General features: G+C 40.6%; 1 protein-coding gene across 1 annotated transcript in view; it reads left to right on the top strand.

The window, feature by feature from the left end:
• Window positions 1-1,198: 1,198 nt before the first annotated feature.
• LOC117522935 overlaps window positions 1,199-20,390 on the top strand; it is a 36,692-nt gene continuing 17,500 nt past the window's right edge. The window contains exons 1-2 of the mRNA XM_034184357.1: window positions 1,199-1,320; window positions 18,031-18,983. Of these exons, the coding sequence (XP_034040248.1) occupies window positions 18,284-18,983 (700 nt within the window). The 5' untranslated portion in view covers window positions 1,199-1,320; window positions 18,031-18,283. The remainder of the gene's footprint in view (window positions 1,321-18,030; window positions 18,984-20,390) is intronic.

Here is a 20,390-nt window from a genome sequence, read left to right as displayed (position 1 = left end):
CCGTTTGCGCTGTTGAGAGCGCGCCGTGTTTCCACCTCACCAGACCGCGGACTTTTTGGTTGTTTAGCACGTCACTCACTGTTACGTTTATTAAATTCTGTTATCTTTTGAACCGTGCTCTGCTTATTTTATGCTGGGTCCTTTCAAACGCTGGGTCAGTGCTCCGACCGCGTCTGAAACATAACAGAGTGTCTCTCACTGATCTTCAAATGTAGCACCATAAATGGACTACATTTATATAGCGCTTTTCCATCTGCATCAGATGCACCATCACTACTTCACTCAACCGATTTGGAATCACATCATCAACAGAGACTGTTGTGCATTGGATTTTGCGCAAGGGTCCGTAAATGAATGTTGTCATATAATTTACATTAAAACTGTTTTCCAGTTCATCTCGGTGAATTGTTCCACCCCTAGTAATTCATCACTGAAACTTACTGCACTGTAGTGTGATATTTAATATTCTTAATATACTTGGCTGCTTCGGAAACAGGAGAAACTTTGAAGGGAACATTCAGCACTTCCTCTGCCATATAATATCTTGGCATTTCTTCCGTAGTTTTGTTTTATGCTCATTGTTCTTTTGTTCACATCCAGATCTAACTGTTAACAGGAAGATATATGTGTCTTCTGTAAAAAGCTTTGGGAGAAGGACTTCAGAATGCAGTAGTATGAGTACGCACTGTAAAGTGTGAAAGCCTTACTTTTTATCTTGCTTTATTGCTGCATCAGTAAGACAACAGCAGGAGCTGCTGGGAGCCTCTGACTCCATTAAAAACCCATGCAGTGGGGAGCATTATGTAAGTCGTGAAACCTGAGAGTCGGTCACCTGTTCTTGCTACCTGAGCCCAGGCTCTGAGGAGCAAGAGGAGAGAAGAAGGGTGGACAGATGAAGTGACCTGGAGAACTCTGCTTATGCAGATGTGATCTAAGGTATACTGCTGGACTCTCAGGGGATCTCTGGTGCCTGCTTATACCGGCTCCAAGAAAACCAGAGAGCAAACGAACACAGAGCCACTGAGGAATGTCCACCAGTAGCATTGCTGTTAAACTTTTACCCAGAACACCTTCTTAGTTTAACTCTTAGACGGCTAGCCTGAGCTTACAGGGTTCTTTTTTCTTCCTGATTGACTCAATCGGCAAGTCGTGCTTTGCTCTTAGATCCCCCTGTCAGCACAGAAGATTGCTGTTTCCACTGGGACTAAACAAGTGTGTTCTCTGACTGTGGGGATTGGATGTAACGGCTGAGATAGTGCTCAAGTTTTTTTCCACTGCAGAATCAGATATCTCTTGGCCTTCAGGCTCTGATTTTATCAGGTAAGGAAAAATGCTAATTTGTTTACTAAACATTCACAAACAAGTCTCCAAAATGCAGGTTGTACTTTAGATTTTAGCTTTAGAAGTGTTCCAGAAAAACTGTCGAATTGCCAACACAGATTATATGTGATGTGTAGATATACAGTGTGTGTGTGTGTGTGTATATATATATATATATATATATATATATATATATATATATATATATATATATATATATATATATATATATATATATATATATATAAAATCATATCACACTGGACCACCCCTGGCCGAACATCAGACCATCCCCTTTTTTAACCAAAGATGGTTTATACGTCCACCCTCAATTAAATTAATTTTTATTAAAGTTGATTGAACACCACCACCCCGCCAAAAAAACATTTTTTTTTTTTTTTTTTTTTTTTTTTTCATTTATGTAGCACCAGATCACAACAGAGTTGCCTCAAGGTGCTTTGCACAAGTAAGGTCTAACCTTACTAACCCCCAGAGCAGCAGTGGTAAGGAAAAACTCCTTCTGAGGAAGAAACCTCAAGCAGACTAGACTCAAAGGGGTGACCCTCTGCTTGGGCCATGCTACAGACACAAATTACAGAACAATTCACAAAACAAATATATAGGAAATGCTGTTGGTCCACAGGACAGGAGGGTCTCCAGCACAGATACCACACCCATCTCTGGATGGAGCTGCACCTTAAACAGAAAGAAAAAACAGAATCAGGCATCAGAAGACAAGAAATACAGTATAATTTGTCAGCATTTAACAACAAGAAAAACAGGATACTAAGGTGATTGCCGGCCACTAGCCCTAAGCTTCACTAAAAGACCCAGAATTTAGGTAAAGTTGAGGCTGCAGCATGCTCCGTTTCCTAATAAAATGAATTAAAAGAGTAAAAAGCTTAGAACTATACTATGCCAGTATGCTCGCCATACGAAAGGGAAAATAAGTGTGCCTTAAGTCTTACTGATGCTGGGAGATCATTCCACAGAACAGGGGCATGATAAGAGAAAGTTCTATGACCCACAGACTTCTTATTCACCCTAGGGAAACAAAGTAGTCCTGCATCCTGAGACCGCAAAGCCCGGGCCGGTACATAAGGTTTAAATAGGTGAGCTAGGTAGGGAGGTGCCAGTCCATGAACAATTTTATAGACTAGTAGCAGAACCTTAAAATCTGATCTCACTGGGACAGGAAGCCAGTGAAGGGATGCCAAAATGGGTGTAATGTGGTCAAACTTTCTACTTTGTGTTAAAAGTCTGGCTGCAGCATTTTGAACCAATTGGAGAGCTCGACTGCGGTAAACCAGAAAATAGAACATTGCAGTAGTCCAGTCTAGAAGAGATAAACACATGGATCAGGGTCTCAGCATCAGCCATAGACAGGATGGGATGAATCTTCGCTATATTTCGCAGGTGGAAGAAAGCAGTCCTCATAATATTTCTAATGTTGAGGTCAAAGGACAATGTAGGATAAAAAATTACCCCAAGGTTCTTCACTTTGTCACTGTGATGTACTGTATGACACACAAGCCTAGGGTAAGTATTAATTGGTCAAATTGATGCCGATGTCTCACTGGACCAAAAACCATCATTTCAGTCTTAACAGAGTTTAAAAGTAGGAAGTTTCTAGACATCCAGCTTCGCACTGATGCAAGGCAATCTTCTAAGGATTTTATGTGAACGAGATTATCAGCAGTTATCGGCATGTATAACTGAGTATCATCAGCATAGCAGTGAAAGGTAATCCCAAAACGTCGCAATATGTGCCCAAGGGGCTATATAAAGGGAGAAACGCACGTAGCCTAAGCCGGACCAGTGTGGAACCCCAAATTTCATGTCACAAATGTTAGAGGTAGTGTTACTGTACAAAACACAGTGAGAATGACTGGTAATCCCAAAATAATTTTCCAGCCTATCAAGTAGAATATGATGATCCACGGTATCAAATGCACCAGAACCATAGTGGTGCCCGAATCCATTGCAAGCAGAAGATCATTCACCACTTTAGTGAGAGCCATCTCTGTGGCCCAAGAGAGGGCCACAGGTCCTTAAACAGTTTTGTTGGTATAGGATCAAATAAACAGGTTGTGCTTTTAGTGACTCCAACACATGGTAAAAAGCAAAAAATAATGAGTTTTCACCATGTTTTTCTCATCACGTCTTACCTGTGACGACATCATCAGTGTGTGCTGTTAGAAGCTGTGGTGAAATCAAGTCTATATTGAAAGATGCTCTTATTTTGAAAGACTTGTGCAAGAAAACAGGAAGTGTTCCAGGAACAATAGCTAGCTTGTGAAGGTTAAGACAATAGAATTTTAGTATTGCAGTGGGAGAATTACAAAGTTTAGGCATCCTTTTAGCTCTGTCTTCAACGTGTTTGCTTTATGAGATCACAAAGATCTCATGACCCTCCCTTGTGGCTGGTGATGATATATACTCTTTGAATGCCCTTGCAGGTTATAACAAATAGTGTGTGTTTTTACTAAAATATCTATGAAATAACACATATGACAGCATATTATGAAATTTGTCAAACAATTAGTGTGTTTTTAAGAAATAAGTTCATCTATGAAAAAAACATATGAGAGCATAATATAAAATTTGTCAAACAAGAAGTGCATTAATGTACTGTAATGATAATGTAACTCATTGTATGTTAGTTTTATGCTCATTACTATTTCACTGAGTCAGGGGGTACAAAGAACAATCACTGCAGAGGGATGTAAAGGAAAAGGCAGAATAGCTTGTGCCAAAACTATCCTCAGCTAACCCTGGAATCTAAGACACACTTGAATACTAACATTTTGTCCAGGAGCTCCCTCACCGCATCTCATTCCAGCGCTGGCTGTGCTGATGGGTATATCTGTCACACACCCACAGCTCTGCACAGCTCGTCTGCTTTCTAACCAGCTGTAGGTCGCACAGCCTCGCTCTTTGTTCCTGCACCATCAGGACCACAAAGGTTTACTCCATCACTGGTATCCACATATGCAACAAAAAGCATATGGTCATATCGGCCGAGCATAAACCCTGAGCACTAATGCCCTGTCTCCCTCATACAAATGGAAACAGACGTGCTGTTTTTCCTCCCATTCGCTTCTCATATACTGTGTTTATGTCTCACATAGCATCATGCCAATTTCAGTTAAAGGTGCACAACCTTTAGATTTTTGTAGCATGTAAGTCATAAAAGTGATTGTTCTTTAGCATCCATATAAACGATTCACTATCTTATATTTCTAATCGGATAAAAATTCATCGGGTCAAACAAAGAGGTTATAAATGAGAACTACAGTCCGCACTCCCAATGCTGCCTACTAAAGGCGAACGTCCCTTCATGGACAGCGACATGACAGACACCTTAACCAGGCAAAATATTGATGAAGTGCGGATGTTAATGCATTTTCAATGCAGATTCACAACTGAACACACTCAGAAAACTGCTCGCAAAATACGTATTAAAATGCCGTTCTGACCTGAATATCGAGCCAGTAAAATGAATTTGCATTAAATTATGTAAGGAAAGTATTAAACTTCCTCTGACACACACATTCCCAAATATTAGTGTTGACAGTTACACGGATCTGATCTGTTCAAGCTGCGCTGCTGAGCGAGCTGCTGCTGCTGCGTTCAACGCAGCACGGCTCCTAAAACCATTACAACTCCAATTCCAATGAAGTTGGGACATTGTGTAAAATGTATAAAAACAGAATACAATGATTTGCAAATCCTCTTCAACCTATATTCAATTGAATACACCCCCAAGACAAGATATTTAATGTTCAAACTGATAAACTTTACTTTATTGTTTTGTGCAAATATTTGCTCATTTTGAAATGGATGCCTGCAACGTTTCAAAAAAGCTGGGACAGTGGTATGTTTACCACTGTGTTACATCACCTTTCCTTCTAACAACACTCAATAAGCGTTTGGGAAGTGAGGACACTAATTCCCATTCTTGCTTGATGTACGACTTCAGATGTTCAACAGTCTGGGGTCTCCGTTGTCGTATTTTATGCCACACATTTTCAATAGGTGACAGGTCTGGACTGCAGGCAGGCCAGTCTAGTACCCGCACTCTTTTACCACGAAGCCAAGCTGGTCTTTTTCCTTTTTTGTCTGGAGGACATGACATCCATGATTTCTAAAAACAATTTGAAATGTGGACTCATCAGACCACAGCACACTTTTCCACTTTGCATCTGTCCATATCAAATGAGCTCGGGCCCAGAGAAGGCAGTGGCGTTTCTGGGATGTATGGCTTTCGCTTTGCATGGTAGAGTTTTAACTTGCACAGGTGTAGCGACAAACTATATTAAGCGACAATGGTTTTCTGAAGTGTTCCTGAGCCCACACGGTAAGATCCTTTACACAATGATGTCGGTTTTTAATGCAGTGCTGCCTGAGGGATCAAAGGTCACAAGCATTCAATGTTGGTTTTCGGCCTTGCCGCTTACGTGTAGAAAGTACTCCAGATTCTCTGAATCATTATATTATGGACTGTAGATGATGGAATCCCTAAATTCCTTGCAATTGAAAATTGAGAAACATTGATCTTAAACTGTTGGACTATTTTTTTCATGCAGTTGTTCACAAAGTGGTGATCCTCACCCCATCTTTGCTTGCGAATGGCTGAGCCTTTTGGGGATGCTCCTTTTATACCCATTCATGACACTCACAATTAGTGTCTTCAGTTCCCAAACACTTATTGAGTGTTGTTAGAAGGAAAGGTGATGTAACCCTCCATGTGTACTGTTCTGAGTCCAGCTACATCATTGCATAAACATTATGGAAAATGTTGATGTGATCGAGACTATTTCTATATGTACAAACAGTCCACATAAAAATACAAACAGCAAACTCATATATGCAGATATCACTGTTGTTCTGCTGATGCTGGCTTGGCAAAAATACACCCAGAAAAAATGGGTTGAACCTGTTTATGTCTAAAATTGTATTTCAGTGCTTTTATTAAAGCCTACATTTCCATTCCATGTGACCGGCCTCAAAATGGAACGCACGCAGTAAACATAATTACTTTTCTTGTTCTGTATTCACCGTGGCATTCGTGCAAACATCTTAACAGGGCGACACTGTGACTTCAATTTGCAAGGTCTCACTGTGACAATGTGTAACATAAAATGATTGTTTCACAGCCTTGACAAGGTTATCCACAATTAAATTAGGCCTCAATTTATTATAATCACATTGTGTTTTTTATCAGCTGAAGTATGTATACATGGTATGATGATTAAAGTAGAATAATGATGATAAACTCAAAATAAATAAATAATATTCAGGACACCTAATGTGCCTTGGGGAGGTTTTTCGGCGAGGGTGGATGTTGTATGTAAACAGTGATATATCTTTGAGCTGGAGACTATATTGATTTTTCTAAAAAAGATGTGACATTCACAAATCTTATGAGGGGCAGTGCAAGCTATAATTCATTCTTCATGCATTCAATCATAAATCTGGACTCATGCATGCATACTGTGCACACATGCTCACCCACATATATACTGTATTCTAGCTCATGCATGTATATCTTATGTATAATAGCGAACACATGTATGTTTGAGGAAAAATATGTATATGTGTGAGTAAAAATATAATATATAATATAATATAATAATACATGTAGTGAGCAGAGGAGGTGCTCGATTGATGATTGATGGTTCCGTGCTGGTGTGGTGCAAAGGCTCATGGGACTGCCAATGTTTATGTTTGAACAGTTATTGAGTGATACTGTGTGTGCATGTTGGGTGATGCTGTCTGTGTTGATGTTTTGATTATTGTCGTTGCGCTATATGATTCTCTGTGTTTGGGTGGCCATAATAGCATGTGAACTTTAACTAGCATTATGGCTACCATAACTGAGATGCAGCTGAGGACAAAAAGCTGAACAAACAGCATTTTCTGGAGTTGTGATGAATGACCCACAGGAATCACTTTTTTTTTTTTTAAGTGAGATATCCATTTGACAGTGCATTCTTGAATGCAAAATCTCCACATTGGTGTCAGAAGTGGGATAGGCACAAGAACTAAAGAATGGAGAATGAAGAGGTTCAGGACCTCTGATGACCTATTGTGCAGATTTATGGGTGCTTGGAAATAATGGGATGGTGAAAGAGGGAGCTTGTATAAAGATGGAATTTTTCCACTTTATCTTGATGGTACTAATGCACCATGCCTCCACTTCCATCTCCAAGCCCAAAACATGTACTGCTGTTGACTGTTCCCTAATAACCAGGAGGGACACAAAGCCACTGAGCCATTGTCACAGGGTGCTATTGGCCATGTATTTATTGCTTGCAGTGTAGCCACCAACCCAGCTAAGATGGGTGTCATCCAAGACTGGCCAACCCCTGCTCACATCAGTAAACTATGAACCTTCCCGGTCCTGGAATCAAACTACCTGTGCTTCACGTGTAACTTCATCACTATGAATTTCTCTCATAATGATTAATGAAGTTCAGATATGGACTCTGTGACATATGACACAGAAGTCTAAAATTATTCATTTCTGGCATTAATTTTTCCTTGAAGAAGGGGTTTCTGCATGCATGCATAGAATTATGGAACTTCAAGGGTGTTTAACATGATACCCAAACCATATTCAACTGTAGAAGGTAAGTAAAACTAAAGACGTCACCCCTTTAAATATGAGCTATTTGATACATGTAATATACTCCAGAAAATACGGTACATTAGTTTTTCAGTGCACTGTCGATCTTTGAGCTGGAGCTGTACCCTAATTTAATCTATAGTGCTTAAACATGACAAATTAGAAAGGCTTGTTTTTGTTGGTTTTTGTTGGTGCATACAAGGGAGATAATCATGTTTGGAGAATCATCATCGCTGGATCCCCTTCCTGACACAACTCCACATTCATTGGAATTTTGGCTCTCTGTTGGAACTGTTTACACAGAGACTGCTACCTGCTGCTTTGGACTTTGAACTAACAGTCTTTTTCAAGACTTTTTTTTTTTACTTTTTCACCGTGCTCCAACGCCTAAAGAAGACCTCTAACGGTCGAAACGTCGCGACGGAGCACTTTCATCAGCTAACTTTCATTAGCGTTAGCAAGCTAACTAGCTTGCTAACGCTTTCGTTTTTATTTTATTTTTTAGCACTGTTGTCGTGCGTTACCTGTGCTGCTCCACAGCGTGTCTGGTGGATTTTTATTTTATTTTAGCACCGTTGTCGTGCGTTACCTGTGCTGTTCCATGGCCTGTCTGGTGGATTTTTATTTTATTTTTTAGCACTATTGCCGTGCGTTACCTGTGCTGCTCCACAGCGTGTCTGGTGGATTTTTATTTTATTTTATTTCTTTCTTTAGCACCGTTGTCGTGCGTTACCTGTGCTGTTCCATGGCCTGTCTGGTGGATTTTTATTTTATTTTTTAGCACTGTTGCCGTGTGTTACCTGTGCTGTTCCATGGTCTGTCTGGTGGATTTTTATTTTATTTTTTAGCACTGTTGCCGTGTGTTACCTGTGCTGTTCCATGGTCTGTCTGGTGGATTTTTATTTTATTTTTTAGCACTGTTGCCGTGTGTTACCTGTGCTGTTCCATGGTCTGTCTGGTGGATTTTTATTTTATTTTATTTATTTCTTTAGCACCGTTGTCGTGCATTACCTGTGCTGTTCCATGGCCTGTCTGGTGGATTTTTATTTTATTTTTTAGCACTGTTGCCGTGTGTTACCTGTGCTGTTGCATGGTCTGTCTGGTGGATTTTATTTTGTTTTTTAGCACTGTTGCCGTGCGTCACCTGTGCTGCTCCACAGCCTGTCTGGTGGATTTTTATTTTATTTTATTTTTTAATACTCTTGCCCTGCGTTACCTGTGTTGCTTCATGGCCTGTCTGGTGGATTTTTATTTTATTTTCTAGCACTGCTGCCATGCGTTGCCTGTGCTGCTCCACAGCCTGTCTGGTGGATTTTTATTTTATTTTATTTTTTAGTACTCTTGCCCTGCGTTACCTGTGTTGCTTCATGGCCTGTCTGGTGGATTTTTATTTTATTTTCTAGCACTGCTGCCGTGCGTTGCCTGTGCTGCTCCACAGCCTGTCTGGTGGATTTTTATTTTATTTTTTAGTACTCTTGCCCTGCGTTGCCTGTGCTGCTCCACGGCCTGTCTGGTGGATTTTTATTTTATTTTGTTTTTTGGCGCTGTTGCCGTGCGTTATCTGTGCTGCTTCATGGTCTGTCTGGTGCCTTGACTGAAGCGCTCCTTCTGCTGAATCACCTCTGAATTATTTACACATTATTCACTTTGCGTGTTTTTAGGAATCCGCTAGGTTAGCGTAGCTACTAGCTCTTAGCCGATTTAGCATGGCGGCTTCTCCTGTCTCTCCCGTACTTTTCTGCTCTGGTTGTGAAATGTTTAGTTATTCCTCGGCCTCCTTTAGCAGTAACGGTACTTGTAATAAGTGTAGCTTATTCGTAGCTTTGGAGGCCAGGCTGGGCGAATTGGAGACTCGGCTCCGCACCGTGGAAAATTCTACAATTAGCCAGGCCCCTGTAGTCGGTGCGGACCACGGCTGCTTAGCCGCCGTTAGTTCCCCTCTGGCAGATCCCGAGCAGTTGGGAAAGCAGGCTGACTGGGTGACTGTGAGGAGGAAGCGTAGCCCTAAACAGAAGCCCCGTGTACACCATCAACCCGTTCACATCTCTAACCGTTTTTCCCCACTCGACGATACACTCGCCGAGGATCAAACTCTGGTTATTGGCGACTCTGTTTTGAGAAATGTGAAGTTAGCGACACCAGCAACCATAGTCAATTGTCTTCCGGGGGCCAGAGCAGGCGACATTGAAGGAAATTTGAAATTGCTGGCTAAGGCTAAGCGTAAATTTGGTAAGATTGTAATTCACGTCAGCAGTAATGACACTCGGTTACGCCAATCGGAGGTCACTAAAATTAACATTAAATCGGTGTGTAACTTTGCAAAAACAATGTCGGACTCTGTTGTTTTCTCTGGGCCCCTCCCCAATCGGACCGGGAGTGACATGTTTAGCCGCATGTTCTCCTTGAATTGCTGGCTGTCTGAGTGGTGTCCAAAAAATGAGGTGGGCTTCATAGATAATTGGCAAAGCTTCTGGGGAAAACCTGGTCTTGTTAGGAGAGACGGCATCCATCCCACTTTGGATGGAGCAGCTCTCATTTCTAGAAATCTGGCCAATTTTCTTGGATCCTCCAAACCGTGACTGTCCAGCGTTGGGACCAGGAGGCAGAGCTGTGGTCTTATACACCTCTCTGCAGCTTCTCTCCCCCTGCCATCCCCTCATTACCCCATCCCTGTAGGGACGGTGCCTGCTCCCAGACCACCAATAACCAGCAAAAATCTATTTAAGCATAAAAATTCAAAAAGAAAAAATAATATAGCACCTTCAACTGTACCACAGACTAAAACAGTTAAATGTGGTCTATTAAACATTAGGTCTCTCTCTTCTAAGTCCCTGTTGGTAAATGATATAATAATTGATCAACGTATTGATTTATTCTGCCTAACAGAAACCTGGTTACAGCAGGATGAATATGTTAGTTTAAATGAGTCAACACCCCCGAGTCACACTAACTGTCAGAATGCTCGTAGCACGGGCCGGGGCGGAGGATTAGCAGCAATCTTCCATTCCAGCTTATTAATTAATCAAAAACCTAGACAGAGCTTTAATTCATTTGAAGGCTTGTCTCTTAGTCTTGTCCATCCAAATTGGAAGTCCCAAAAACCAGTTTTATTTATTATTATCTATCGTCCACCTGGTCGTTACTGTGAGTTTCTCTGTGAATTTTCAGACCTTTTGTCTGACTTAGTGCTTAGCTCAGATAAGATAATTATAGTGGGTGATTTTAACATCCACACAGATGTTGAGAATGACAGCCTCAACACTGCATTTAATCTATTATTAGACTCTATTGGCTTTGCTCAAAAAGTAAATGAGTCCACCCACCACTTTAATCATATCTTAGATCTTGTTCTGACTTATGGTATGGAAATAGAAGACTTAACAGTATTCCCTGAAAACTCCCTTCTGTCTGATCACTTCTTAATAACATTTACATTTACCCTGATGGACTACCCAGCAGTGGGGAATAAGTTTCATTACACTAGAAGTCTCTCAGAAAGCGCTGTAACTAGGTTTAAGGATATGATTCCTTCTTTATGTTCTCTAATGTCATATACCAACACAGAGCAGAGTAGCTACCTAAACTCTGTAAGGGAGTTAGAGTATCTCGTCAATAGTTTTACATCCTCATTGAAGACAACTTTGGATGCTGTAGCTCCTCTGAAAAAGAGAGCTTTAAATCAGAAGTGTCTGACTCCGTGGTATAACTCACAAACTCATAGCTTAAAGCAGATAACCCGTAAGTTGGAGAGGAAATGGCGTCTCACTAATTTAGAAGATCTTCACTTAGCCTGGAAAAAGAGTTTGTTGCTCTATAAAAAAGCCCTCCGTAAAGCTAGGACATCTTTTTACTCATCACTAATTGAAGAAAATAAGAACAACCCCAGGTTTCTTTTCAGCACTGTAGCCAGGCTTACAAAGAGTCAGAGCTCTATTGAGCTGAGTATTCCATTATCTTTAACTAGTAATGACTTCATGACTTTCTTTGCTAACAAAATTTTGACTATTAGAGAAAAAATTACTCATAACCATCCCAAAGATGTATCGTTATCTTTGGCTGCTCTCAGTGATGCTGGTATTTGGTTAGACTCTTTCTCTCCGATTGTTCTGTCTGAGTTATTTTCATTAGTTACTTCATCCAAACCATCAACATGTTTATTAGACCCCATTCCTACCAGGCTGCTCAAGGAAGCCCTACCATTATTTAATGCTTCAATCTTAAATATGATCAATCTATCTTTGTTAGTTGGCTATGTACCACAGGCTTTTAAGGTGGCAGTAATTAAACCATTACTTAAAAAGCCATCACTTGACCCAGCTATCTTAGCTAATTATAGGCCAATCTCCAACCTTCCGTTTCTCTCAAAGATTCTTGAGAGGGTAGTTGTAAAACAGCTAACTGATCATCTGCAGAGGAATGGTCTATTTGAAGAGTTTCAGTCAGGTTTTAGAATTCATCATAGTACAGAAACAGCATTAGTGAAGGTTACAAATGATCTTCTTATGGCTTCGGACAGTGGACTCATCTCTGTGCTTGTTCTGTTGGACCTCAGTGCTGCTTTTGATACTGTTGACCATAAAATTTTATTACAGAGATTAGAGCATGTCATAGGTATTAAACGCACTGCGCTGCGGTGGTTTGAATCATATTTGTCTAATAGATTACAGTTTGTTCATGTAAATGGGGAATCTTCTTCACAGACTAAAGTTAATTATGGAGTTCCACAAGGTTCTGTGCTAGGACCAATTTTATTCACTTTATACATGCTTCCCTTAGGCAGTATTATTAGACGGTATTGCTTAAATTTTCATTGTTACGCAGATGATACCCAGCTTTATCTATCCATGAAGCCAGAGGACATACACCAATTAGCTAAACTGCAGGATTGTCTTACAGACATAAAGACATGGATGACCTCTAATTTCCTGCTTTTAAACTCAGATAAAACTGAAGTTATTGTACTTGGCCCCACAAATCTTAGAAACATGGTGTCTAACCAGATCCTTACTCTGGATGGCATTACCCTGACCTCTAGTAATACTGTGAGAAATCTTGGAGTCATTTTTGATCAGGATATGTCATTCAAGGCGCATATTAAACAAATATGTAGGACTGCCTTTTTGCATTTACGCAATATCTCTAAAATCAGAAAGGTCTTGTCTCAGAGTGATGCTGAAAAACTAATTCATGCATTTATTTCCTCTAGGCTGGACTATTGTAATTCATTATTATCAGGTTGTCCTAAAAGTTCCCTAAAAAGCCTTCAGTTAATTCAAAATGCTGCAGCTAGAGTACTGACGGGGACTAGCAGGAGAGAGCATATCTCACCCGTGTTGGCCTCTCTTCATTGGCTTCCTGTTAATTCTAGAATAGAATTTAAAATTCTTCTTCTTACTTATAAGGTTTTGAATAATCAGGTCCCATCTTATCTTAGGGACCTCGTAGTACCATATTACCCCGTTAGAGTGCTTCGCTCTCAGACTGCAGGCTTACTCGTAGTTCCTAGGGTTTGCAAGAGTAGAATGGGAGGCAGAGCCTTCAGCTTTCAGGCTCCTCGCCTGTGGAACCAGCTCCCAATTCAGATCAGGGAGACAGATACCCTCTCTACTTTTAAGATTAGGCTTAAAACTTTCCTTTTTGCTAAGGCTTATAGTTAGGGCTGGATCAGGTGACCCTGGACCATCCCTTGGTTATGCTGCTTTAGACGTAGACTGTGGGGGGGTTCCCATGATGCACTGTTTCTTTCTCTTTTTGCTTTGTATGCATCACTCTGCATTTAATCATTAGTGATCGATCTCTGCCCCCCTCCACAGCATGTCTTTTTCCTGGTTCTCTCCCTCAGCCCCAACCAGTCTCAGCAGAAGACTGCCCCTCCCTGAGCCTGGTTCTGCTGGAGGTTTATTCCTGTTAAAGGGGAGTTTTTCCTTCCCACTGTAGCCAAGTGCTTGCTCACAGGGGGTCGTTTTGACCGTTGGGGTTTTTCATAATTATTGTATGGCCTTGCCTTACAATATAGAGCGCCTTGGGGCAACTGTCTGTTGTGATCTGGCGCTATATAAAAAAAAAGTTGAAGTTGATTGATCATCAGCTGAGGAGTCAACACGTAAAGACAAAGGAAGGCAGAAACACACATTATTCTGTCACTGATTTGGCTCCTGGTAAGAGGGAATGAACACACCTATACGGTTGGAATAAATCATGGAAAGATGAAGGGAAATTTAAAGAATGTTATCTGGAAGAGTTGGTGGAGAGGAGATAGCAGATACTTTTGTGATGAGTAGGTAAGTGTAAAAATTGTGTTTCAATTTGCTGACTATGCCTTTGAAGTGGACTTGGCTTTCATGTCATGCATGCAGCTGCAGCTGCAAATCAGCAGCTGGAGTTCCATGTATAAAAGACAGTTTTTTTATGTCAGCGGGATTCCACAGATGGAGATTCTGAAGCCGGTCGGGACCTAAGATCAATGAGGTAAATGGTACGTATCTGTTTACACCAAGTCTTATGACCCAGAGGGTGACCATACACTGTTTCTGCAAGTACTGTGTGGATAGTACACCATTAATGTATTTTTAACTGAAGAAGGGCAGCATGTAGCACTGTACAGGACTATATATTTTGTATATATTTTTTTACTAAATAAGTATTTAAAACTAGACATGCACTCAGTTGGGCGCCTACCTCCACTAAGGATGACTTGTCCTAAACATGTATGGTTAGCTATTAGGAGGTCTAAAAGAAAAAAATTCTAGTCATGTTTGTACATTTGTTTAGGTTAAATCATACAAGATACCCAAAATAAATGAATAATATTTCTCCCAGAAGACTCAATGGGTTTAAAAAAAAAAAAGTGATTTATTCCATAAGTGAGTACAAAGTTATAAATTTGGTTTGGCCTCAGTCCCCGTCACGGTGGTGGAATGAGCTGAGTTGATCTTGAGTCCTGCCGATGGAGGTGGCAGGGGGCAATGCCCATCCCCTGCAGCAAACAAGGACCAGCTGGTGGCGGTGGGGCGGTGGAGAGAGCGTCAATTAGAGAACTGAATCAACAGCGAGAGGTTAGTGAGACGACAAGGCTTTTAAAGGATGTGCCTGCATCTGATTACTAACAGTGGCATGTGTTTAGGAGTGTGCACGTGGCTGAAGTCAGATAGTTGATTGTTAGAGTCACTGGGTTGTGAGAATTTACGCTTCATTTCCTGGATTTGTCACTTTTATCCCAGTTTTTAATGGTTTCTATTTTTGGCCAGTTTGATTCAATTTGTTGTGTCTGACTGGGTGGTTGCCATCCAGAAAGTGTGGCCATTCTGTGGTGTGGTAAATGCAGCGACAGGTGCGGATGGAAAGGTGAGCCTTGCCAGTTTCTCAGAGAATAGCAGTGTTGGTGTCACTACTCAAAAAAGTAATGTATTGCACATAATTCACTACTTCAGAGAAATGTAATACATTACTTCTTTGCTCTCTATGGAAAGCAACTTGTTACAGTCCGCATTCCTTTTGCACACGTACAACAATATTATTGTTAGGAAATCTCTATTTCTCTCTCGCTCTCTCAATATTAATCAAATATTTTTCACAATAACCATCTTTTAAATTCTACATGTTTATAATGGCCCAGTTAATTTCCTCTAATGGCCCAGTTAATTTCCTCTTTCGTCCCTTTTGCGCTCTTGCTTCGCAGGCTGTTCGGTGATAAAGCTCTTTCGTCCACCTTTTTCGACGAATTGTGACTTTTTTTTACTTTTTCCTTTCGTTCGGGAATTGTGTGCTGTGTGACTGGGCCATTAAGAGATCTGTGGCTGTGGTTAATTAATGAGTGTTAAAACTTATGGAGGGTTTCAACACAAAAGTCCACCAATTATTTGTTAATGCAACATGCAAACACATTTTTGATATTTCTATGTTATTAAAGCAAGTTACTTCTATTAAAAAAAGAAATTAACAGGCACTTGACTTACGTGTGCAACAGGACAACAGTGAAATGAATGAAGATCTTTAATCCGCACATTTTGCGTCATGTTTGTATGACTTACACCATCCTCCTAAATATCCCATCCAAATGGATGTCAACAGACAAACCCTGTTGGACTCAAAAGAGTTCTACCTTTTCTTCATCCATTCTGGGACATTGTTGTTAAAGTAAACCAGCTAGTCAGTCAAGTTCATGCTGTGTGATGTAACACATTCTCACTCCCAACTTGCCCCTTTTTTGCCTTTGGACAGTGTCCCTTTCCATCATGATGTGACAAGTTTAGGGACCGCTGATACATCATTTTGTGATAAATGGTGAGATGCATTTTTGGCAGCTGCATCACTGGGGTATAGTTCCACACTCATCACAAATTGAAGTTCAGTCAAAATGTGTCTGTGTCAAAATGTGATGACTTGAATGTGAGACTAGGATGCGTGACATTAAAGGGAGCCAAGTCCCCTTTGAAAGCCTTCTTAGGAACTGTCAACACGGAAGAATATTATAGTTTATATAATGGCTGAGTGAATCCTTGTCATTTGACTGGTGCTTTGTATGTCACATGACATGGATTATTCGTCCCATTTGTGTTGCGTTGCATTTACCATGCAGATTTGGTTCCATACATTTTGTACCATTGCACGCAGCGAACCCCGCCCACATACACACTAGTGGGAGCGGCGTTTAGCTAAACATGGCAGAGTTTGTTTTGCTGATGGACGACAATTTGAACAAGCTAATTGACAGCATTAACACACACAAAAAAAAACAAATCCACTACTCCATAAGCCATCTGGAGGCATGAAGAGCTGTTAGGATGAAAACCTTGACAAATTTCTGATGCAATTTTTTGTACTGGACTGAGGAAGTACATGAAGTCTTTTTTTTTTTTTTTTGTCTCCTATTTAAAGTGCATCAGTGACACGCACCAAAACATAAGTTTCTTTTCTGTTGTTTATAAATGAATGTAATATCAAATGACAAGGATCTATTTTAGCCATTATATAAAACAAATAATGAATGTTTTTACATTCTTTCAATGGAACGAATATTTAATTTGATGAAAGCTGGAATGTACCATTCAACGAGACGAAGCTGAGTTGAATGGTACGTTCCATCTTTTCCCTCATGAAAAATTCATACCATTGAACTCATAAGCATTCAGTATTTGTGTAATATATCATAATATAAAAGTCAGGAATGTGCAGCCTTTCAGTGTTGAACAACATATAATGCTAACCTAGTGCAGTTGCAGTTTTGCAGACAACAGTCGAGATCAGGGGTTACCCTGGTCTTGGAGATCACCTGTTATGCATGGTTGGTAATCCCAGGTTGAGAACTAATGGGTCAAACTCTTCTCTTTAGGTTTTTTTCACTGACATTTTGGCAACAAAGGAATGAGTTCCCAAAGAAGGATGTAACACCAATGTGCAGCCGAGAGATGCTGAGCATAATATCTAAGATATTGTGTATTGCTTTTAAAATTCATTTCAAATTGTAAACCTTGGAGAGGACAAAGCAAATCAAGTAAACAAAATAATTTAACCAAATGCTTTCCTAAACCTGAGTTACTCTGAGTATTGAAGTCTTATGGTGTGCACTCAGGAATGGATGAGTTGGAATTACTTACAAAAAGACCCATGTAAATTGTTATCTTTTTTGTATAACTGAGCAGTGCATTTTTTTTTTTTTTTTTTTTTTTAGAGTGCATGTACCTAGAAAATGAACATTTTTCAAATACCTGTTGAATATTCAAAGTGTTTTTCATTCTCCTAAAGCTACCTCAAATGAGGAATAAACCAGGGTATCAACTTTTACTTTTAAAATTGCCAGATCTGGAGTGTTCATTTTAAATATCAGGAATAATTTGTCCCAAGTTCTGCCCATCAAATAACACACTGTCATGGCAACAACAACAGATCAAGAAAGAAGCCAAGAATGAGAGCTGATAATAAATCTCTCAAATCAAATCACAGCAACAAATATCTCTGTATTGGCCATATTTCTTGATTTAATTTCAATGACAGAATCATTCTGTTTGCGGAGAACTGACGGTATACTCCAAGAGGCACGGTCCCATTATGAAGTTTTGCCTTTTCCTGTCTTTTCACAGGCCTGCAGTAAGGGTCACTGCTGAGACGTAGTGCTGGAAGACTCGCTGCAGATTCTCAATCTTAGACGAAGGCATCCTGACAGTTTAGAACACTAATGTGGTGTGAAGGAGGTTCTTCCATTACAGTTGCATCCTGGACTACGGTACTGCCTGCAGGTTTCACGTTCCAGAATTATTTTATGTGGAGGAGCTGGTTTCACCAGAGCTACCAGAACCTTTACAACAAAGTCCATAATTCTCATCCACAATCACAATGAGAGTCTCACACTCCCAACTGGGCTTGAACTCTATGAATCCTGCTGTTCTAACGCCAAAGACGTTTGGACAAGGCACCGCACCAGCTAATGGACTTGTAATGAGCGATGCTGGAAAGAGGACTGCACAACCTTTGAAACCCAGCAGGAGCTACACCAAAGCTGGCTCCTTAAGCCACCAGATTGCACAGCCTTGCTATCGATCTTGCATCCATATTGTGTTGTCCCTGAAGTACATGAGTTCGGTTGTGTTTTTGGACAAGTCACTCACAATTTCACTCAAGGAACTCGAGGGAAGACGAGCCATTCGGCCCATTCTGTACACATCCACTTTGTCCATTTGCCTTGGCGTTTCATCTAGGCGAACACGTTCTACTGGTAACAAACCAGCCAAAACAGATGTTGCCATGTTGGACGGTGACAAATACAGTCAATCGGCATCCTCAGGTCAAAGCAGAGGCTATCTGTCAAAGCAACGGGACCGCAAGGTCGATCCAGTAGGATCCATTCATGGTGTAAACAGCAAGGCCGACGATTCAGAAACACAGCGCCACAGTGCCACTTTGGGATTATTGTCATTCAGAGCGCCAAGGCCCTCAAACACAAAAGCTGTAAAGCAGAAGGGGAATGCAGATGAAGCTGCCTTCACTACTCTGAGCAATTTCAGGCACAGACGGCACAGTTTCAACGTTGGCCCAGGTATGATTTTCATCAGCTTGCTTCAGAAGAAAAAATATGAAGTAGCCCGAATGGATTTGTCTATCCTTTCAGGGGCTCATATTTTGAAAATCCAAAGAGCAAGTTGAAGGTGATTCCAGAGGTAGTCTTAGAGGGGAGGAAGTTGACTTTTTAACTCTAGATTCATTCATCATACATTGTTAATGAACCAACCCAGGTTCTTCCACTGTATATTCTAGCATTCACTGTTTAAGATAAATTGAAAGCAGTCGTTTAAGTTTTAAAAGATGGTCACAAGTATAGTAACTTCAAGAAAATAGCAGGTGTTAGACCTTCTAAACATACAGTAGAAAGAGAGAGCGAGACTGTGTGTGTGTGTGTGTGTGTGTGTGTGTGTGTGTGTGTGTGTGTGTGTGTGTGTGTGTGTGTGTGTGTGTGTGTGTGTGTGTGTGTGTGTGTGTGTGTGTGTGTGTGTGTGTGTGTGTGTGTGTGTGTGTGTGTGTGTGTGTCCACAGCCCATATGTGGGTAAAGCGGCAGAGCATGGGTGAAACCGTGTATGACCTGGGAAGAACAAATGAAGCTTGAACACAAACAGCCAAAACTAAAAGGCTAACTTTGATTTGAGTCTTTATTACATCATATTTTGCGTGTTTAAGCCTTGGTTCTCATAATGGTTTTTCTTTGGCGTAGGCATTAAAAATTATGGCCTGCTTCTTTCCTCAGTAATTGTGGATTAAGTGGACATAACATCCTGACTGATGCTACAAATGCTAACTCCATTAACACCTTACTGACAAGCTAAGCTAACAGGCTAACTTCAGTTCAGGTCACGTGTTTATTACATGATATTTTTGGAGGTTGAGTGGTGGTTCTCAGAATGGTTTTTCTTTGGTGTAGGCATTAAAAATTATGGCCTGCTTCTTTCCACAGTAACTGTAGATTAACTGGACATAACATCCTGACTGATGCTACAAATGCTAACACCATTAACACCTTACTGACAACCTAAGCTAACAGGCTAACTTTAGTTCAGGAGTTCATTACATCATATTTTGGGGGTCTGAGTGGTAGCTTTTATAACAGTCTTGCTTTGGTGTGGGCATTAAATATTATGACCCGATTATTTCAATCAATTAATCAATTTCAATCAATCAATTTTATTTATATAGCGCCAAATCACAACAAACAGTTGCCCCAAGGCGCTTTATATTGTAAGGCAAGGCCATACAATAATTACGTAAAAACCCCAACGGTCAAAACGACCCCCTGTGAGCAAGCACTTGGCGACAGTGGGAAGGAAAAACTCCCTTTTAACAGGAAGAAACCTCCAGCAGAACCAGGCTCAGGGAGGGGCAGTCTTCTGCTGGGACTGGTTGGGGCTGAGGGAGAGAACCAGGAAAAAGACATGCTGTGGAAGAGTGCAGAGA

Source organism: Thalassophryne amazonica, chromosome 13, assembly GCF_902500255.1.
Source record: "Thalassophryne amazonica chromosome 13, fThaAma1.1, whole genome shotgun sequence".
NCBI classification, from domain to species: Eukaryota; Metazoa; Chordata; class Actinopteri; order Batrachoidiformes; family Batrachoididae; genus Thalassophryne; species Thalassophryne amazonica.
This window is presented reverse-complemented; position numbering and strand designations above follow the sequence as displayed.